The sequence below is a fragment of the Leguminivora glycinivorella genome, chromosome 3 (genome assembly GCF_023078275.1).
Source record: "Leguminivora glycinivorella isolate SPB_JAAS2020 chromosome 3, LegGlyc_1.1, whole genome shotgun sequence".
NCBI lineage: Eukaryota > Metazoa > Arthropoda > Insecta > Lepidoptera > Tortricidae > Leguminivora > Leguminivora glycinivorella.
In genome coordinates, this window is record NC_062973.1 from 5,043,815 (window position 1) to 5,066,533 (window position 22,719).

At 38.7% G+C, this 22,719-nt stretch overlaps 2 protein-coding genes and 1 long non-coding RNA gene across 3 annotated transcripts; all 3 read right to left on the minus strand.

Moving 5' to 3' along the window:
* LOC125224910 (procathepsin L-like) lies at positions 1–5,801 on the minus strand. The gene is made up of 5 exons (XM_048128428.1): positions 5,321–5,801; positions 4,604–4,724; positions 2,253–2,440; positions 1,135–1,242; positions 1–413 (listed from the first exon to the last, which is right to left on the minus strand). The coding sequence occupies exons 1-5, from the start codon at positions 5,754–5,756 to the stop codon at positions 277–279; spliced, it is 990 nt and encodes a 329-aa protein (XP_047984385.1). The 5' UTR covers positions 5,757–5,801; the 3' UTR covers positions 1–276.
* Positions 5,802–9,279: 3,478 nt separating this feature from the next.
* LOC125224912 (procathepsin L-like) lies at positions 9,280–20,577 on the minus strand. Its single transcript, XM_048128430.1, has 5 exons — positions 20,136–20,577; positions 19,235–19,355; positions 16,695–16,879; positions 12,070–12,177; positions 9,280–9,589 (listed from the first exon to the last, which is right to left on the minus strand). Exons 1-5 carry the CDS (start codon positions 20,569–20,571, stop codon positions 9,453–9,455), a joined length of 987 nt encoding a protein of 328 aa, XP_047984387.1. The 5' UTR covers positions 20,572–20,577; the 3' UTR covers positions 9,280–9,452.
* On the minus strand, positions 12,545–13,429 carry LOC125224913. Its single transcript, XR_007176934.1, has 2 exons — positions 13,231–13,429; positions 12,545–12,813 (listed from the first exon to the last, which is right to left on the minus strand). It is a non-coding gene; the product is annotated as an uncharacterized LOC125224913 (long non-coding RNA).
* Positions 20,578–22,719: the final 2,142 nt, after the last annotated feature.

The following is a 22,719-nucleotide window of genomic DNA, read 5'->3' on the forward strand; positions in this document are numbered from 1 at the left end:
AAAGGAGCGATGTAAAATAGGCTTTTCGAACTGCCGAGTCAACTCACACTCGTGGCGTCAAAGTGTCGACCCAAAATGTTACACGGTCCTTCTCCCTCTAAACTGCCGAGATTTTTCCTTCAATTTCGATATAGGTATTTGTGTGAGAAACGCACTGAAGGTTTCAGGAGAAACGCACAGGACTGCCATCTATCCGTTTCTCGGTGATGAAGTATTGAGTGAATTTAGTGATATTTACTACGAGCTCCCGTGCTTTATATAGGTACTGTCGTAAATCTACTGAACTGAGGCAACTGTGTAGACATGGTCGAAAATGCCACAAGCGTTGTCTTCTTGATACATTCTCGAGTAGCCTTTTTCTCCGTATTGTTCTCCCCAGGAGTGCTTGAGTATCCAGTATTGTTTGCCTTTTTCTACGAAAAAAAAAACAATATTTAAAGTACAAGGGGCTTCTTATACAGATCAACCTAGGACCAAACTGAGCATAGCTTGTAGGTAGATAATATATAGATAAATACATACACATGTGCATACATAGCAAACATTCATAACTTAAGAAAAAAATAACTGTCCATCACAAAAATAAATAAATACCTTACCGAGTTTCGAACCCAGTACCGGCTTACCAGGCAACTAGGTCGTGGGAAAAAGCCTTTGAGCCTATAAATTATACGTTATTTTATACGTCCCACTGCTGGACACTCGCCTCCTCTGATGCATGAGGGGGAGATGCAAATTGCACACTTAGCGAATGTGATACTATAAACAATTTACTCACAATCTAAATAAAACTCTTGTGGCCTAGCGGTAGGAGCATGCGACTTTCAATCCGGAGGTCGCGGTTCGAACCCCGGCTTGCTCCAACTTTATAGAAACATGTGCGAAATGTCATTTGATTTTCCAGACGCTTTTTGGTGAAGGAAAACACCATGAGGAAACCGGACTAATCCCAATAAGGCCTAGTTACCCCTCGGGTTGGAAGGTCAGATGGCAGTCGCTTTCATAAAACTAGTGTTTAAAATCTTGGGATTAGTTGTCAACCCCAGGCTCTCACGAACCGTGGCGGATGCCGGGATAACCCAAGGAGGATGATGAAGCAATCCAGGTTAATAAAAAGCTTGTAAAGATACAAACCTACTCCATACCCCACCAAAAGCAAAGAAATGTATTTATCCTCGCCTTTACACTTATTAGGTGTTATTATACCTCCCTTGTAGGAAATAAAGTCGCTGGGGTGTATACCTGAAACAAAAATAGTATACATAATATTAAAATGACACAATCAATAGATTTCAGGTAAGTACACACCGAGTTTATCACGGTTGAGTTCGCGAAATGTAAATAACCGATTTTAGGTAATAACGCCTTTCATATATATTGGAGACGATTATTTATGCTTTATTAGTGTCGTTAATAATGCAGAATTTTTGTCTATTTTAAAAGTATGTTGTTTTAAATGTATGTTAGTTTACCTTCTTTTTCCTCTTACAACGGTTATCTATTTCATTTGTTGGTCTCGTTTCCAATTTTCGCCTGTGCATATTTATTAAATTTGAGATTACTGTTTTTCCCAGTGTTCGTACAGTTAGCTACGTAGAAAATATCGTGACGCATATTTATTTATTTTTACTTAAGTTATAGTTGGTCTGCCGAGGGTTCTTTTTTGGCCACGGTGCGCGCTGCGATCGATTCGTGGTTCTCCCACCACATACTTATATGTATTTATTATTAATATATGTATTTATTATAGTTATTAGTGTCTTAAATAGGTAAATATATTTATATAAGTCCCTATTTTTTTTTCTATAACGTAGTCCAATAAAATCAAGTCTTTAGTGTTCTTTACATATCCCGCACCTTTTTTTGGTCTTCTCTGTTTGGCCTAAAGGTTGACTGGTAGAGAATGCCATGTAGCATTAAGTTCGCCTTTTGTAACTGTATATTTTTACTGTGCAATAAAGTTTAAAATAAATAAATAAATAAATACTTTGCAACCAGCCAATAGGACAGAATGCACATGTCGACGACTTTCCGTTTTAAGGTCGTCAGAGGCAGGTCCCTTTATTAATTCATCAATTCTTTATTATAAAGAAAAATGAATGAAAACTCAAAAATTCTCGTATATCGTGTCTATAAAGACTAAGAAGATAATTATCTGAATCTGTAGCTAGATTGATTTTGAAATACAAAATTCAGTAAAATTGTTAGAGCTACATTGCTTAATATTTATATGATATTATTATAGAACGTACCAACAGACAGAGGACCCATATAAAGTAGACCAGTCATCAATCCGATATCTGCATTAGTTATCACCTGCAGTACACCGTCGGTCACCTGAACTTTTCCTTTCCCATTGTGTTTTTTACACGCTTGTTTTTGTGGTACATATGGATAGTCTTCTTCTTTCTCTATCCGAAACTTTTTTTTATATAATTCCCTAGAAATGAAATTGAACGTTATTAATGTCACTGGTGCATAATGAGAGACAATAAAATACCAATAATAATTTTGACGAAGCCTGCGCTGTGGATGTATTTTGACGAAGCCTGCGCTGTGGGTGTACTTTGTAAAGTGCTGTGCAACATGTTTGTTTGATTTAAAAATGAATAAGATTATTATGTGTAAAACACGAGGTAGTGTAGGTAGTTTTATAAAATCAGCCGAAAGGCGAATTTCAAAATAAGATAACACGACAATTTTAATGCCTATTTACATTTGTATACATTACTTTACCTACATACATACAATAGTACATTACATCAGAGGCCGGGAAAATGAGGATTTCCGGCCAAGTGGGTATATACCGCCGAGCGAGCGTGCGAGCGAGGCATGTATAGTGCTTTTCTCAAACATACAATGAAATAAAAAAAAAATGCTCTAAAGGACAATATTTTATAAAAAAAAGTTACTTTGCAGGCCTAGGCCTAAAAAATAATATGAAATACCTTTGCAGTCCTCTCGAGTTGTTGCGCCCAAAAAGCGATACTTCCCAGCCCATTTTAAGGAACGTAAAGACAATATTTCATTGCATGTTTGAGAAAACATAATTATAATTCATTATCTACTATAATAAATAAGTACAGATATAGTCTAAAATCAGGTAAGATATCAACGAGTGACTTATCCTCCTTGGTTTCAATGTCCTAATACTAGCACAAAATACCTACGATGGAATTTGAATCTGCGTTAAAAAGAATTGAATTGCTTTTGTTTTGATTCGTTCGATTTTCAAAAAAATTAAATTCAGCCCTGCCCCTAGAACAACTTGTCTTGTCGCGCGCGAGTCCATTCTTGAAGTCGCGCTTGATGTACGGCTTCGCGCGCGACAAGGCAAGTTGTGCTAAAAGGTCTGTTTTATAGTACCATTGATTCAAATTTGATTGGATTTTTTTTGTATGGTGGGTCTCTAGAGGTTATTGAGGTTATTACCAGTTCACTTTTAAAAAGGTCGATAATTATTTTGGAAACGGAACAAATGAATTCCATCATCGCAAATAAAATAAGATTTTTTCTTTGTAACAGAATTTTGTTTCAAATGTAATGTTGTAAAGTATAAATTACGATGCACTATCTCGATATTATGAACCATTTGCTTATCGCTCCTAAGCACATTATAGAAAATTTATTTTGTGTATGTATGTAAGTAGATAATAGAAAACATCCAAATTATAAACAAATCAATTATTTTTGTAGTCGGTACCAGACCTGTTCGTCGCCTTGCTATTTCCTGTTTGCCCCACCCAACCATACGCAGGCTGGCCCCGACTCCAAAAATAATTGATTTGTTTATAATTTGGATGTTTAGATTATTGCAATCCGATAAGAAATCTGAATTCGAAGGTTTATTATTTTTGGCTTTTTAGTTTCTCCGTGTTTTGTAACACGCTTTTTTTGAAAGCGGTTTTATTTTTTGTTAAAAAGTTAATTTATTTGTTGATTTTTAGTGGTTCCTATTGATATTATATGTATCAGTCCGAATATATGTACAGTAGTGAAAGAATTATCCTTTAACTCCTAATCATTGAGGAGTTGACCTTCCATCATCAGCTCAGCCACATAAAATTATTACCATCAGACGCAAATACTGGTGTACCTTTGAAAAATACACAAAAAAAAAAACATTACATGTGCCTATAACATTTGAAGAGTTCCCTCGATTTCTCCAAGATCCCATCATCAGACCCCGACTTGGTGCCAATGGGACCATCTCGGGGTTATACCCGTTCGATCAAAAAAAAAATTTTGAAAATCGGTCCACGATTCTCGGAGATATCGAGTAACATACATACAAAAAAAAAAAAACATTCAGTCGAATTTCCTCCTTTTTTGAAGTCGGTTAAAAATTACGGCACAAGGACGGCAAAGAGGAAATTTCTAACTAAATCCTCTTCGCGCGTGTATAGTACGACGTTTGAAAGTACTTCGGGTTCATCACTGACACACAACATAACATACTACCTAGTATGATAAGGGAGCGCCAACATGTACTATAATAGCACATTAACGATACAACAGCGGAAAGGAAAAATTTCGAAACGAGTAACTATAAATTAAAACACAACCGAAGGGAGATATAAAATACACGAAGTTTGTGACGTACACGAGTACAGTAGACGGCGACCCTTCACTGCAACTTGTAGAATTGAGACAATCGAGAACCTGTCCTTCAGAAAGGGCGAAGCATTGTTTATGTTTAACAGCGTACCGACCTTCAATAGCTCCTGCGAACAAATCACACAGTTTTTACACAGTAGGTATCGATCGACTTACATTAAATTTTGCAATCTACAACATTACATAAATTTACATAGGTACAACATTACATAGGTATTGTTCTTTCTATTTATATATCTTCTACGAACGCAAAGGTGCTTTTTTTATAAGAACAGAAAGTAATTTTTTTTGTTTTTTTTTTTTAAGGTATAATTGTCATTTAATCATTAAAATAAAATGGGGTATTAAATAAATATTACACTATTGACAATAAAAATCTTAAACTATACTTATCTAAAAAATAATAAATAAACTTAAAAACCACCCTCCAGGCCCTGGTCGCTCGGCAGGGTGCCCATGACGCAAGCAGCATTCCCGCGCTGTATTGAATTCTTTGCGCGAGAAAGCTGCCGGCACGAGGGTCACCCTGTCGCTGTTGTCTTGTAGCGCAGCCGAGTGTCGTTGGAGAAAAGGAAAATATTGTTTATAACATTTGTGTGTTAGACAACAACCGAAGAATATGACTAGAACAGAGCGAACCTGTCTTTTGAAGTAAATATGCAGAACTAAAGCTAATAAAGGAGTGAGAAAGTTGAAATCTTACCGATAGCACTGAAGATATAGGCGCTGCCACATTTTCCTTGATCTTTCACATGTGAGACCGCATGTTTAGTCCTCCAGTCAAAATTATAGGGCATAGGATCGAGCTCACTGGGTACTTCAATTTTATGTGTCGTTTCATTCGTAGGCATAGAACCAAAGTAGATATCAAGTTCTTTAGGCTTAAGATCAGAAAAATGATTAACTGCAAACACAGTTTCAGGAAACATGGCATTACGCTCATTTATATCTATTAAGTTCTCCTTGAAAATCTCAAGCCTTTCATAATACTCTTTGCGGTTGTATACTTTCTTATGCTCTTGAACAAATTCCTTGAACAAGTTTTCAGCATCCTGCAAATCGTAGAATGGCTTGTCAATAGTAGCCAAGACCGTGCTACTGGCAAGGCAGACCGTTGCCAGGAGGATCGGCACAAACATGGTGTTTCTTGATAGTTATTTGCTTACTAGAACGCTGTCGGTAGACTCTCGGTTGATAGGACAGTAATTATGTATTTGTTCTTGACACATTTTATATGGAATAGAAACGATGGAAAATGATAAAATACTTCAGCAACACTTCAAGGCCTTCCACTACGTACTTTACGATTTAAAATATTTTAGATTCCAAAGAAGACTTTTTACGTTTATTACTGAGCCACTGCGATATCCGTGAACAAACAACATTTTATGTACATAGATCGTTGGCCAATTCTTTAACAACATGTAATTTGATGTCTTAAATAATAACTATCAGGAGCAACATTTTCATAATTATGAAACAGTTTCATATTTCCCCGTTTTGCGAACTGTGTGCCTCAGGTTTCTCAGAGAATTGAGCAATTTCATTCTTAAAACCGAAATAAATAATTACACATATGAAAGAAAAAGTGACTAAGGCCTCCAGTGCCTGAGGCTGGAATCGAACCAGCGTACCCTGTAGGCTGTTGTAGGACATGTACTAATAGTACAAAAGACACGATTCCCTGCACTGTACTAGACCGAACTACTCCCAAATGATTCTGCTCTCTAGTACATTTAGTACACTCACACACGCGCAACGAATGGGAGCGAAAGGAGCGAAGAGCCGAGGAGTGACAATGACAGCAAAGCGATCCGTGTGATCCGAACGAAACCGACCGAGAGCGCGCGAAAACGGCCGATCAGCTCTCAGCTAGTACGAGCGAGCGTTACTGTACGCATACGCAAGCCTCCCTAATAACAAAGCTTGTGAAATGCATATACTCATCCTTGACTTCTTTATGAATTAGATAATGTATTGAAAAGGGATGGATATATGCTAGTTATTTCTCTTTTTGCTTTAGATATACTTCCGTGACTGTACGTCATATGCACAATTTGTCTTTCGTTATCTCGGTGTACTACTGTCCTAAATGTCCTAAAAGAACGAACTAGTACACTTCGGAGATCGTACTAGTTGGGAGCGATCTTTTCAGTGAACGAATAGGCCCTCGTCTGATGAAGCGCATCTTTTTGTTTTCTTAATTTCGTCCTTAGGTGGTGCACCAGATTGGCGATGTCAGGTTTAGAATGGTGTTAGGTTACTGATCGTGTCGTGTTCCCGACGGTGAATATGGCTACCAGAGCTCAACTAGGGTGCGGTGTGCTGGCGACGGAAGGACCTACGGAACTAATTGGTTCCGACTATTGTCCTTTGCGTATAAAAAAAAGATTTGGTGTAATGCATTTTGCCCTCTCACCTTTCGTTCCAAGTCCGGAATGATATAATATAATATTATATAGGTATGTATATACACAATTTAGGCGCAGGCCTGCGCAATACGATACACGTGTTGTAGTGTAGTGCTTTCGTTTCATTATTTCCTTGCGAGTTAATATTCTACCCTTTTTAGGGTTCCGTAGTCAACTAGGAACCCTTATAGTTTCACCATGTCTGTCTGTCCGTCCGTCCGTCCGCGGATAATCTCAGGAACCGTAAGCACTAGAAAGTTGAAATTTGGTACCTATATATGTATCAATCACGCCAACAAAGTGCAAGAACAAAAAATGGAAAAAAATGTTTTATTACGGTAACATGTAAAGTGGGGGCTGATATTTTTTTTCATTCCAACCCCAACGTGTGATATATTGTTGGATAGGTATTTAAAAATAAATAAGGGTTTACTAAGGTTGTTTTTTGATAATATTCATATTTTCGGAAATAATCGCTCCTAAAGGAAAAAAAAGTTTAAAAAATATGAAAAAAATCACGAAAGTAGAACTTTATAAAGACTTTCTAGGAAAATTGTTTTAAACTTGATAGGTTAAGTAGTATTTGAGAAAAATACGGAAAACTACGGAACCCTACACTGAGCGTGGCCCGACACGCTCTTGGCCGGTTTTTTATTAACTAGCTTAGCTTGATGTAGTTGTATGTTGTTTATTATGACATACCGTAGGGATCGTGATCGGTCCTCAATGGCATTTAGCAAAAGTGCTGGCGGCCGTTCGGGCGGAGATCAGCGGGTTGTGACCGCGGAGTAGAAGTTTTATGTTTCTCAGTCAGGCCTTATTAAAAGGACTGCCATGGGCTCAGGTATCACCTCGTCCAGCTCCCGAGTCGTGCAGCCGGCGTATCATGCTGCCAATTTTATCACTTATCCACGTGGATAAAGCATCCGTCACGTTTTAGCAAGTATGTCAGTGTGAGAGTGACAGATGTCTTATCCACGTGGATAAGTGATAAAATTGGCAGCATGATACGCCGGCCAGATCTTCACCAATTTTAGCAGCGCTAGCTAGTGCGAACACTCTTGCTATCTCGTCATTTTCAAATTATGCTCAATTTCCTCATGTAATGTTTGTGTTTAACGAATAGTGGAATAAGTAGGGGTAAGCTATGCCCTTTGTTCTGAGGCAATGGTGCTGTGTGAGATTGTTCCTTAGGTCGAAAAACCTTGAATTAGCTCTATAGCCACGAGATCGCGTGTGACTACCCTCAACAAAGAGGAGGGGAAGAGCCGGTACCTTAGGTAAGATCTGTGGATTCTGTGGCAATATTTCCCCAAACTGGTAGTGACAAGGGCAATAGGTGCATATCATTTTCATATCATTTAGGGACATTTAGGGATATTAAGTTCTGGAAAAAATGTTATTCCTTTTCAAGTTTTCATACAAAAAAACGGATTTATTGCATACAACGAAAATGATATGCAGTACAACTAGGGAACAAATCAAATTATTTTATTGAATATTTTTTGATTTGTTCTTTTTCAAGTAGTCACACTACTACCTAATATAAATTATAAATTTAAATAGATATCATACACGAAAGAAAAAACGACAAGGCCCATTGGTGGCCGAGCCGGGAATCGAACCCGGGTCTTCAGCTTACGCGGCTAACGTCTTCACCACTAGACCACCCGCCCGCCGTGATACCCGACGAAATTTCTCTAGTGTATGTTATCTCTGATAAGGCTAGGCGCCTTTTTACCAACTCTAACGACGTTAGCCGCGTAAGCTGAAGACTCGGGTTCGATTCCCGGCTCGGCCACCAGTGGGCCTTGTCGTTTTTTCTTTCGTGTATGATATCTATTTATTTTTTAAATTTATGATATGCAGTTTTTGTGACAATTTTGGCATAAGAAAAGAAGAAGCAAAACGCGTGGTGCGAATTTGTGGAATATCTATCAAGAAAGGAAGCAAACCGGCCGTGCGTGTGAGACTCCGATAGTAGAATGGGGACGGACGGTGGAATAAGCTTGTGTAGATCTTAAGAGTCTTAATCACACTCCCCGAAGTGCAACCTGAAAACACCAACAGACTGGCGATTTTCCGCCGATGGGCCAGACTGTAGTTTAACCGTTAGCTTCTTGTCACCAATCATCATCCTGGCTCTGCGCTCCACTCACTCGGAGTCTATAATATATTGGAAGGGTGACTCTTATAAAATACACAAATTGAACTCAATTTTTATTTTAGTGTCCAAAAAGTGAGAAATTTATAGAATTTAAACCAAAAGAAATGAATTTTGCAGTTTTTAAACTGAACCCTGAATTTAAATTGATAAAAGCCATTATGAAAGTTGATGTTAACCAAAGCATCGGCGGCGGCAGCGGTGCGAGTTGCAATCCAAGAATGCACGGTGATGTGAACGGCCGCGGGTGGCGGCAAACTCTAGGCCACTTGGGAGTGGGCGGTGTAGCTGGTCCCCATGCCGCAAGCGTCGACTCCTCGCAACAGTCTCACGTAGCCTTTTTCTCCCCACCCGGCGCCCCAAGAGTTTTTAATGATCCAGAACTTCTTGCCGTTTTCTGAAAATACATTGAATTGAATTTTGTTTTTTTTTTTATACTACGTCGGTGGTAAACAAGCATACGGCCCGCCTGATGTAAAGCGGTCACCGTAACCTATGGACGCCTGCAACTCAAACAGTGTCACAGCGCGTTGCCACCCCATTAGAAACTTGTACATTCCCCTTTTGCTGTGTTAAGTACACAGCAAAAAGGAGTTTACAAGTTCTAAGGAGGGTTCAAAGACGATTCAAAGGACAATAGACGGAACAAGTTAGTTCCGTAAGTCCTCCCGTCATCAGCACACCGCACCCTCATTGAGCTCTTATTTTTTATGTGAAATTTTGAAATATACATTTTGGAATTATACATCGGTTTCAATTGATCCACCCTGGGTATTACGAACAGAGGTGTAATGCGAGGTCTGAGAGTGGTTTTAACAAATGGTGATGGTACCTTAAAATAAACATAATTTAGTAACAACGGATTATGTATTGATCCACGTGTCAACCTCAAAAAGTATTTTACCGCAGCAAGCTGCCTACGCACTTCGAGACTTTGGTAGGAGACCATTTCATATACAAATGGCGTAGGATACTCATACTCATATTTATTAATAATATCAATTACATGTCAAGCTTACATATTATAATAAATTACAATCACAGAACAATTCGTAAATTTATATAGGTATACATTTATTTATTTTATTAATTAGATTTCATATTATACATTCATATTTCGACATGTAGGGATAGTACTCAAGTGTTTTCCAGTAGAGATATCTAACAAATGAGTCTTGTATTTGTTCGAGAAAAAGAGTGTACTTTTGTTCGTGCGGATTCCATACAACACAGTTTGTTTCCAGTAAGCTACATACAAATGCATTATACAATAAGTGTAGACGTGATAACTATGGAAGTGTTTAGATTGACGAACAACAAATCCAAGGGCCTTTCTCGACCTATTGCAAATCTGAATTATACGTTCACTAAACGATGTTTCAGAATCAAAGGATGTGCCAAGATCACGCATAGTTTTGACATTCTGAAGGCTTTCCTGATTCAAAGCATAAGTACGATCAACGGTGTGTGTCTTCTTTGAGTGCGTCATGACATCACATTTATTCGTATTTAAATTTAAACTGTTACGCACATCCCATTGGTAAACGCTATCTATATCCGTCTGGAGTTTTATGATGTCAAATTGATCATGTATTGGCAAAGCGAGCTTGACATCATCCGCAAACATCAGTACCAATGAATGTTTAATATGGCCCGGGAGATCATTTATAGTTATTAAAAATAATAACGGACTAAGACTTCTTCCTTGACCAATACCATAAGAGACCGTGTATTCATCTGATTCTGCTGCATTGTACATGACATATTGTTTGCGTTCCGAAAGATAGTTGGCGAAAAACTTCAACAACCCTATGGAAAAACCAGCCGTAGCCATTTTTAGGGTTCCGTAGTCAACTAGGAACCCTTATAGTTTCGCCATGTCTGTCTGTCTGTCCGTCCGTCCGTCCGTCCGTCCGTCCGTCCGTCCGTCCGTCCGTCCGTCCGTCCGTCCGTCCGCGGATAATCTCAGTAACCGTTAGCACTACAAAGCTGAAATTTGGTACCAATATGTATTTCAATCACGCCGACAAAGTGCAAAAATAAAAAATGGAAAAAAATGTTTTATTAGGGTACCCCCCCTACATGTAAAGTGGGGGCTGATTTTTTTTTTTCATTCTAACCCCAACGTGTGATATATTGTTGGATAGGTATTTAAAAATGAATAAGGGTTTACTAAGATGGTTTTTTAATAATATTAGTATTTTCGGAAATAATCGCTCCTAAAGGAAAAAAAAGTGCGTCCCCCCCCCCTCTAACTTTTGAACCGTATGTTTAAAAAATATGAAAAAAATCACAAAAGTAGAACTTTATAAAGACTTTCTAGGAAAATTGTTTTCAACTTGATAGGTTCAGTAGTTTTTGAGAAAAATACGGAAAACTACGGAACCCTACACTGAGCGTGGCCCGACACGCTCTTGGCCGGTTTTTCGTAGTAAGATGTTACACCCTACCCTGTCGAAAGCCTTACGGAAATCTAAATATATTACATCAACTTCTTTTCTCTCACCTAAATGGTGTGCTATGTACGAGAAGTAGTGGATCTGTTAAGTATAAAACCATTTTATGTGATTTCTACTCAGAATCAAGAGCTCTTTCAATCAAAAGAGTGTCCAAAGGTGGTTTTTTCCTATTGCGTTACCATTATTTTCATGAATTTGGATGGTGGTAACGGAATGGAAGGTTTGAAAAATGTATGGAATTTTTGGGACATTTTTTCTCCTATCAGGATCGAAAGACCTCGCGATTCTGAGTATGAACAGCGTAAAAAATTCCATGTTACAAAAAAGTGGGGTGGACAACTTTGAAAAAAAAAAAGGCCCACCTACTCAGAGAATTTTCAGTTATTAAAGTGTAACAATTTGCTTAAGTCGTACAAACCTTCTCCATAACCGACCAAGAGCACGCCGTGGTTAGACCGGTATCCTGTGCACTGGTCTGGTTCTAGTATGCCTTTCTTGTAATGGTTGAAGTCAAAGGCATTCAGAGCTGAAAGAAAATAAATAGCTTTAGTATTACCAGACTACAACAGAATATTTCTGTTGATCTAGGATGCCAGTTTAATTTGTTTACGTAACATTTTTATAACGACAAATCAAACCAAAATATTGAATATGATGTTGCCAAGATGAGACCATAACCGGGTTTATGTCAAAATCAACTGTCGGTTCACTAAGGGGGCACCTACCTAGAAATGCCCGGAGGAGGTCACTAACTTTTATATAAATACTAGCTTTTACCCGCGGCTTCGCCCGCGTAATAAAAGTATTCATTAAGATTTTCATTTGGATCCGTAGGGACCGTAGGTTTCTCTTGCTACGTTTAAAGGCGGGGAAGTAGTAAATTAAACAAAAGATCTCACTTCACAAATTTATTCCGCTTAAACCGTCGCAAGCATTCGAAACAATCGTCGAAGGGTCAAAGTCCGTTAACCGTCTGATTAATTTTACTCCCGGATTAAGAAAGCAGCTGTAGCCCACACGCTAGTACTTCCCTGGCTCCGCTATGTAGGTGAAGTGACGGAGTGCTGAAGAACGTCAGCCGTGACTGCCAGGGTCAGCACCAGGTCCTTGGAGTCAGCGTGATGGTGGTCTCATGGCCGGTGATCACCCGTACCATAGCACCCTGGAATTGTTTAAATCCGTCTAAGTATAAATCCACGGAACGACCCCGCTGACTGTGACTGGCCTGAAGAAATAGAAGCGCAGAAGCGGAAGAGATAGTACTGCGTGATATTTAGTGGTATGAATGCCTTGGTGATGTTATAATGTCACAGTCAGACGGAGCTTACACAATAAGCAGTCAATAGTTAAACACTGATTCGAAAATTACAATTCTAATCCTGTTCTAAATTATGGAAAATTACATTAACATTAGCATTATAAGGGTTTCAAGCGACAATAAGCCTTTAAGTACACTACACTAAAGCAATCTGAAAAATCAAACAAAGGAAAGTTCGTTACAACATAACGGAAAATAACCGTTAAGCACACATTCAAATTCAACTGCTTCCTAACGACATTTAAAAAGTTCAACACTTACCCAATTGGGGATTTAAACACTACTCATTTACATTTGAAGATATTAAACGATACAGATATCTATTAAAATATTAATCATTTGTCGCCGGCCACACGATAGTCACTGCGCAAGGCAAGCGAGCGTGCGCCGGCGACTGATAGCTAAATCTGACTGACCGCTCGGCTGAGGCGCATCTCCGCGCGGAGAGAGGGTCCGCGGGGGAAGGAAGCGGCCAACCGGTATACGTTTGACAAGAAAGAGTTGTCAAAGTACAGCGCGATGCAGATAGCAACAGCCGTTACAAATAAACAGTAATAATGTACGATTATTTAGTACATACATTTTTAAAATTTATATGATTATAATAAAATAAGCCATTTAATTAACGAATTATTTTTCAATAACAGGTAACCGAGGTTACGTAACGTAACTACGTTACACTCTGTAGGTATATTTATCTGCGATTATTTCGATTGCACATAATACTTTTGCTTGCAATGATTGTAGAAATATTACACATCGACCACAGCGTAGGTAATTCTATATACGCTGGGGAAACCTTTATAAACATCCCACATAGCCCGTATTTCGACACTATGATCGGTGGGTAAAAAGTACTTTTTTCTATTATCCCTTACAATTTTTTACATTTTGCTTATACTTATCGCAAACGTAATCTTCAAGCAAGCAAACAACGATCGTCTTAGAGCACATTGATTGTAAGAGACCGCCGACCGATTATCCGTATCCCGCTAACGATACCCATATTATCCGTATCCGTATCCGTATCCGTATCCGTATCGCTATCGCTATCGCTATCGCTATCGCTATCGCTATCGCTATCGCTATCGCTATCGCTATCGCTATCGCTATCCCTATCGCTATCACTATCGCTTTCCCTATCGCTATCCCTATCGCTATCCCTATCCCTATCCCTATCCCTATCCCTATCCCTTATCAAGATGTTTAATGATATAACACTTTAAGTTCTCGCACTTTGTACACATATTTAAAGTCACATACAGGTCGAACGCGATTAATTAACATTATTTTTACCTTTTTTCCCAACGTTTCGGCCAGGTTGCACTGGCCGTGGTCGCGGAAGACTGACGTCCCAGCAAAATGTCACCGGAGATGTAAACAACACAAAACTACCCGATATTAATTTATATAAATGTTCGGGGTAGACAAATAAATATAATCTACCCGCTTTTAGTTAATGTTTATTTCCCACCATGTTTATTTTAAAGGTAAAAATAATGTTAATTAATCACGTTCGACCTGTATGTGACTTTAAATATATGTTTAATGATTTCTTATCAAGTGCTAAAATATAAAGTTTCATGGTTTTATCATTTAAAATTAAGAAATCCCATACAAACTTTCAACCTCTTTTTCAACCCCTTCATCCCTTTTTTTCGAAATAAAAAGTAGCCTATGTTCTGTCTCAGGGTCTAAAGATTGTCTGTTCCAAATTTCATCAAAATCGGTTGCGTGGTTTAAGCGGGAAAGCGTAACAGACAGACAGACAGACAGACAGAAAGACAGACAGACAGACAGACAGAGTTACTTTCGCATTTATAATATTAGTATGGAAGTATGGATGGATATGTAATATAATTATATAATTATAACTACCTTCCGCAGTATAGATATCGGTAAAAATGGTATCAAAATTCGTTTAAGGTACAGCGGGTCAAATCTCTACACTGGGGGGCGGCATCATTAAATAGAGTGTTCACCGGTTATATAATAATTATGGTAGGCGTGTTCAGTGGATACATACTATAACTCAACTCAACATCATAGTGTAATAAGGGATTAGTTACAATTGGCCCCCAGTCGAGATTTGCCCCGCAGTACCTTAATAGTTTCTGAGTTTACTAGGGCAAATGAGTGATTACTATTATAAGAGATAATATTGAGCTACGCCGCATGTAGAGGTATGATCAGGCCGTGATTGCAGAGTACGCAGCGCTGGTCCCGGACACTGCTTAAATATATGGGCATATATGTAACTTATTTCAGTTTTAAGAAGATGAAGAAGGTAAGGTTACGTGCATAAGTAAATCCTTTAAGGAATTATTTTTATTTTATTTCAAATACGTTACACAGTATGACAGTAAAAACTAAAGCACTTAGTAACTAAAATACGTAAAAACATAACAAATAAACCCATCAACATAAAAAAATCAACTCATCACAAATTATCTAGAGTTAGGTGACAACGTAACGTCTAGGCTTCCGTCCGGGCGTAGAATTCGGCAGGTTGCCTCGGAACCGTTGAAAGACTACATCCTTTGGCCAGAAGTCTGCACTCGCGATGGTGTCCTGCAGCGGCCGCGGCACGCGCACAACAAACGAGCTGAAGTGCACGTAGTAATGCGACTGTAGCTGCTGCACCCTCAGCGTGAAGCCAGTCTTCTGGCGAACGTACTCCACCACTTCGTCGGCTACGGCGGAGTAATGCAGGCGAGACACGTAGAGCGGCTTACTTAGTGTGGCGACCCGAAGACCAGAATTAACCGGATCCGCAGTGCCACTCACAGTCTTACGAGGCGCCCTACGTGCCTTGCTTTTCCTTTACACCAATGTGAATCCCTCCATATCTACATTGGTGTGGGAGGACTTCTCCTGAAAAAGAGCCCGTGATTCGCCTTTCTTAGAAGGCGTGCTGACCCGGTCAGCTGCAAGCTGCCGGCCGGTGACGCTAGCGTATGAACGCTGACGTAAGCTCGAAGAGGCAGGCGGCTGCACGCGCGGAGGGCGCGCGGGCGGCGGAGCGGCGCTTGCGACACTTTTTACAGCGTCAACAGGTAATCGAACTGACTTGACACGTGTGTCAGGTCGCGAGTTAGTTGGGATATTCCGCATAAATGCTATTTCGTTGCGTAAATCAGCAATGGTATTATTACCATGCCTAATGGTATTATTATTAGCCTTATGGCTAGCTTCAAATTTGCTACTCATTTCAGCTAAACTTGTTTTAAGGACCTCGATTTCCTTAAACAAGCTTCTAATGTCGAGATTTTCCGGAATACACGACGCCGTCGCCACGAATTCCGGAATCCGGTCTTGATTCGCCCTGAGGATTTGCTTTATATCTTCAAAGGTCTTCTATCCGTTTTCATCCCCTCGTCGATGTGGAACATAGGTGCTGGCAAACCCAAGGGACTGGCACAGCACTTGCTTAGCTTCACAGATGTCATCGATGGTGAAACTCGACGCACGCGAATTCATCTGGACAGCAGACTTCGCATCCATCGCTCCTTCCAGCACCAGCTTGTTTTTGTGTTGAAGAAAAGCGAGGAACTCGTTCACAATAGGTTTATTCTGCTGAGAATCACCCATAAATAAATACATCTAAGCGTCTACGTTGCAGCGTGCATTGCACACTATTGCAAGGAATATACTGTTTTCTCTTTTGAAGTGCGGAACCCCAAAGAGATGTCAACGTTTAATATAGAGGTATATGAGGTACTCACCCACAGCCAGAGGTCCTAAGTTTACCAATTTATTCTTCAATTCTTCTTCATTGGCGATGGCGATCGTATTGCCACCTGTTACAAGCACAACTCCCTTACTGGCGTCTTCAGTGCAATTCTGTTTTTTCTCGTGATAGGGATAGTCTGACTCTTTTTCTAACTTGTTCTCTGTAGCAGCAAGTTCTCTGTAATGAACGCATTTTAAAGATAATCAAAAGATTTAATGAGGAGGCACACTCAAACGTTATGACAGATGGCGCCACCTTATTAGTCCATTGCACAGATAAAAAATTGCATACGTAAGAGCGAGAAGATGATATTTGTTTTCTCTCTCTCACATATGAATGACAGTGACATGCCTATTAGACACTTGCACAGGCGCCACCTGGCGGGATGCCTCTTATTCCTTAATTAAGTGTCACGTCGATATGTGACCAAGTTCCATTAGCGGCATTAGCTAACAATACGTACGGATTATACCTAATACTTAGTTTGGAAGAGAAACTTACTAAAAATATATTTTTAAGGGGGACTGTCCACTACCTACGATAGTACTCTTCATTATTACTGTGATCCAAGTGTAAAATATTCTTTTTTCATTAAAATTAACATAATGTGGCACATCTATCAATACATTTTTCAAAATAAAATACTTAAAGTTTAATGCTTTATCTTTTTTAAACTAAAAACCGAAACAGTATACCCCCTTCAATTTTAAACGGGACGCGAAAGATCAAACACTTTTAAATAAATACAGAGTACATAACATAACACTTGATGAATACTTCCTACGAACATTGTTTCGAACACGAGTCCTGTGAGTAAAAAAACCTTCACAAATTATTAACCAATAAGTTACTAAAGTACTTATGAAAACATGTTTTTTCTAGGCTATATTTGTGTCCCACTGCTGGGCAAAGGCCACCCCTTTCTTCCGCCAGCCATCACGATTTGCCGCCTGCTCCGGCCATTCGCTGCAAAATGCGTCGAGGTCATCCCACTATCTTTTCTTTGGCCTACCTCTGCCCCGGCTAATCGGTGGTGTCCAGTCGGTAGCCAATTTGGCCCGCCGATCTGGATGCATTCGGCAGGGGTCCATTATTGGCCCATATAAAATTATTTGTTATAAAATTATTGCTTATACCGATTTGTGCTCCGAATGATTTTGTTTCATTATTATCAACAGTACTACTATCACTTTTCATAATAATCATTTAGCCGAAAAATTTTAATCATAAATTTAATAACATTCATAATTTTGTGTTTAAGAAAATCATTCATAATAAAATTGTTTAAAAAAATTTGGGGAAGTTCTATGAAAAACTTGTGCCATTTATAGAAGCGCGCTTGGAGCTTTTACAGTTAAAAAATCGTTTCTGGTTTGCTCACGGTCAACCTAACACGCTCCTCCTCGCTACGCTCGTCGTCGCACCTAACTGGACTGTATCATGTGATTTCAGATTTCTGTTCTGTTAACAATAATATAACGATAAATTATATTACTCGCAATCGTTATAATCAATAAGTATATAAATATTAACATTAGTATAAAATGTATTTATGTTGAATGACATTATGAACATAAGTCATTCGAAGTTACGATGGTTATTAACATAAAATTGTAATAAATAATGATCATTATAATGCAAAATTTTATGAGAAACATTTTCGGACTACCAATAATCTAAATACCAATTTTATATGAACTTTGGCGCACCCATTCGGCAGACATGTCCTGCCCAATCCCACTCAAGCCTTGCAGGCTTAACACCCACATTTACAATACCAGTTTTGGAGCGCAGTTCGGTGTTCCTTCATAAAGGTATAGTAAAACATAATTATATTATTATTATTCAGCTACGAAACCGTTTACACGTGATCCAACACGCCCTAAGCCGACTTTTTCGTTTAGAAGAAGCTTATACCGTATGCTTGTTTGCCACCGACGTAGTATAAAAAATGTGTGATGCCGTGGTAAATGGGATGGTGGATGGATACAAGAGTAGTGGAATGCCTAAGAAAAGATGGATGGAATATGACATTTTATGCCCATGTAACAACGTCAGTTGTCAGACTGTTGACCACCTTTTAAAAGAATGGCCAAAATTCACCAATACTCGTATCCACAATGAAAACACCTGTAATTTTTTGAAAGTTAACCCATATGAAATGTCAAGCGTAATTACAAAAGAATCATCAACAGAATCGTTCACAAAACATATCAAAAAAAATATCAATAGGCTAAAAAAGTTCAATAACACATAAAGAGTCATGTACCGCAGCATCAAGGTGAATGGACGCCCGTATTTCTAGCGAGGGCCTTTCATCTTTAACACGATAGTTAATTACAAAAAACAAGTATAAGACATCACGGTACATTTTTCTTCATTAAGGCTGAGACTGTTATTTTGTGCCCAGGTGTGAACGGCATCAATATCGGACTGTAGCATACTGGTATCGTTAGAGTTTTCAATGGAATTATGATGATGATGACATGATGTAAGTAGTTTTTATTTATTTAGGTAGCGATAATCACTTACTGCATAACATAGTCCATTATACCTCCGCCGCATGTTCCCGAGTCGAGGCAGTCGAGAGCCTGCCCTTCAGAGAGGGCTAGGCACTGCTTGTGTTTGATGGCGTACTGCCCTTCAATATCACCTGTCAATAAATTCCTTTAAGTTTCAGGCTCGTTTATCGGGTTGGGCTCTGTGGTCAAAAACAACATCATTTTGACCTAAGAATTGATAACCTAAACCTAAACCATCTATATTGTTCCATAATTTTCATAAGCCTAAATGAAATAGGTCAAACGTAAAACGCTGAAACACTCGGTGTGTAACGCTGATGAGGAAGGAAATTAAGTAACACACCGTTACAGTTTTTAATCGAAGAATTTACAGAATAGATGGAATAGTCAAAAACAATAACGGAAGAATGCATCGTCATCCTCCTTGCGTTATCCCGGCATTTGCCTCGGCTCAATAACATTACAGAAGAATGCATAAATAAAATAATTTAAGAGTGAGTGAGTGAGTGAGTGAGTGAGTGAGTGAGTGAGTGAGTGTTGTGTGTAGGCAAAGTGACAACCCTAGCGCAAAAGTGAATAATCAAGAACAAGTGCGGGTAGTTCGAGAAACTCGCGCGGCTAGAAGATGTTGATGCAATTCCTCGCCAGTCTACCCGTGACCACGAACATAATGTGATGTTCGAAACGTCGGGCCAAATATAAATGTAAGTGTTTACGCGATTAAGTCCCGTTTTGTTCTAAAATTATGAGTGCAAATCGTGTTAGTCTAAATCAATATAAAATAATTTATATACTTATTGAAATTGAGAGGAAAATTTAAAAAAATATTGTTACAAAATGGATAATGTGTTTCTCATAAAAGATAAGCCGATTTATTAAAGAAAATATAGGATCTAATGATCTGGTCATACCAATGGCGCTGAAGATGTAGCAACTACCACATTGTCCTTGGTCCTTAACATGTGTAACAGCATCCTTGTCCCTCCAGTCAAAGTGGTCTTCCGTCGGAGTCGGCCCGTCAGGGAGTACTACACCCTTCATGTTTTTTGGAAGTTTGAAACCACTGTATTGCTGTAGCTCTTCGGGGTATAAGTCAGCAAAGTGATTCAATGCGAACACAGTATCAGGAAACTTGGCATTTCGTTCATTTATTTCCTTCAAAGATTTCTTGAAATTGCCAAGCCTTTCATAATACTCCCTCCGGTTCTTGTACACTTTATTATGCTCTTGGAGAAAACTCTCGTACAAGTTCTCAGCGTCTTCCACGTCATAGAATGGCTTGTCAAGTGCAGCTAAGATCGTGGTGCTAGCAAGGCAGACGGCTGCCAGGACGATCGGTACAAACATGGTGGTCGACGACAGTTGTGAGCTTACCAAAACAACCCATAGACAAACTGATGAAGTTATATTTGATCGTAGCCTTTTTATATTGAAAAAAAAAAAAAATGTCTCTTCTAGTACTCCCACGTGTGTTTGATATCAACATTTTAAAAATTTCTTGAATATTGTATTTAATAGTCTCCACGTGTACATGTGTACTCGTACTTCATATCTCCACATTTTTAAATATTTAATGTTATCTATACTCAATTTATTCAAATACTAGCAAACGCCCGCAGCTTCGCTCGCGTTAGAAAGAGACAAAACGTAGCCTATGCTACTCTCCATCCCTTCAACTATCTTCACTTAAAAAATCACGACAATCCGTTGCTCCATTTTGCCGTGAAAGACGGACAAACAAACTGACACACACACTTTCCCATTTATAATATTAGTATAGATTAGTCTAAATATCGAACTAGGTATAGTTAACCAATTGGAACCCTAAGCCAGTGATAGAACTATGTCGTATTGACGTTATAAATCAGATTCTAAGAAATCTCTTACTGCTTGTCATTTTGACATGGTTGTAGAGTGACCTACTAGGGTTGCAATTGGTTGACTGTACGCACGCAAAATGGCAGGAATGGCAGGAGGCAGGATATATCCAGAATTTTCGATTCCCGTGGTAAAGATGTTCCCGGAATCTTCGGGAAATATACTTCGTTGTTTTTAGTACTTTCACGTGTATTCTGTATCAATATTACTAAAAGTGCGAAAATAGATATGTAGCTTTAAGTGTAATATAATCAGTACACGTGGGTAGGTATTTTAAAATAACATAATTATTTTTATTATTTACACGTGTACCTATGGTGTATGCGTACTTGATATCGACAAACCATACTATTTATTCGTGATCTCGCTGACAGAAGAATTAAGTAATAATCTACTGTCCGAAAGACGTTTATTGATGTGAGAGTCAATGACTTCCTACATCCTTATAACCTGGTCAGATAGCTTTCAGACGAGACTGTTAGTGCGTTTTCACATTATCCAATCCGATATCGGATGTCGGATCGACATCACATACATTACAGGCGCCATCTTGGATTTTTTCCATAAGACATCCAGTATATTATTCTCCATAAAATTATCTACAATACTGTCTTTAAAGGTATATATAGCTATAACTCGTCATTTTCAAACTATGCTCAATTTCGTCATGTAAAATTTGTGTTTAACGAATAATGGAATAAGTAGGGGTAGCAGCTCTGCACTATGCATTTTTCTAAAGCAACGGTGCTGTGTGAGATTGTTCCTTAGGTCAAAAAACTTTGAATTAGCTCTACATAGCCACGAGATCGTGCCTGACTACCTTCAACAAAGAGGAGAGGAAAGAGCCGGTTCCTAGGTAAAATCTGTGGTGGCAATATTTCTCCAAACTGGTAGTGACAAGGGCAATAGATGGATATTACTCATTTTGCATATAATTTAGGGACATATATTAATTTCTGGAAAAAATGTTATTTCTTTTCAAGTTTTTATAAAAAAATTGCATACAACGAAAATGATTCATTGGGAACAAAAAATTATTTTATTGAAAATTTTGTTCTTTTTCAGTTTTTGTAAAAAATTTCATACACGGAAAAAAAACAAGATTGGTGGCCGAGCAAAACCCGGGTCTTCAGCTTACGCGGCTGTTCCCCGTTCGATTCCCGGCTCGTCCACCAGTGGGCCTTGTCGTTTTTTCTTTCGTATTCTATTTAAATTTATGATATGCAGAATTTTGGCATAAGAAAAGAAGAAGCAAAACGCGTTGCGAATTCGTGGAATATCTATCAAGAAAGGAAGCAAACCGGCCGTGCGTGTGAGACTCCGATAGTAGAATGGGGACGGACGGTGGAATAAGCTTGTGTAGATCTTAAGAGTCTTAATCACACTCCCCGAAGTGCAACCTGAAAACATCAACAGACTGGCGATTTTCCGCCGAAGGGCCAGACTGTAGTTTAACCGTTAGCTTCTTGTCACCAATCATCAGCCTGGCTCTGCGCTCCACTCATTCGGAGTCTATTATATTGGAAGGGTGACTCTTAAAAAATACACAAATTGAACTCAAACGTTTTTATTTTAGTGTCCAAAAAGTGAGAAATTTATAGAATTTAAACCAAAAGA

Excerpts from the sequence above, each read along its gene's own strand:
- LOC125224912 (XM_048128430.1), bottom strand. The coding sequence starts at position 20,571 with ATGTTTGTACCGATCGTCCTGGCAGCCGTCTGCCTTGCTAGCACCACG. Across the intron at positions 19,356-20,135 it reads CTACATCTTCAGCGCCATTG|GTGATATTGAAGGGCAGTAC; the intron begins GTATGACCAGAT and ends ATTTATTGACAG. Across the intron at positions 16,880-19,234 it reads ATAATGGACTATGTTATGCA|AGAACTTGCTGCTACAGAGA; the intron begins GTAAGTGATTAT and ends CGTTCATTACAG.
- LOC125224910 (XM_048128428.1), bottom strand. The coding sequence starts at position 5,756 with ATGTTTGTGCCGATCCTCCTGGCAACGGTCTGCCTTGCCAGTAGCACG. Across the intron at positions 4,725-5,320 it reads CTATATCTTCAGTGCTATCG|GAGCTATTGAAGGTCGGTAC; the intron begins GTAAGATTTCAA and ends ATTTGTTCGCAG. Across the intron at positions 414-1,134 it reads TTTGGTGGGGTATGGAGTAG|AAAAAGGCAAACAATACTGG; the intron begins GTTTGTATCTTT and ends TTTTTTTCGTAG.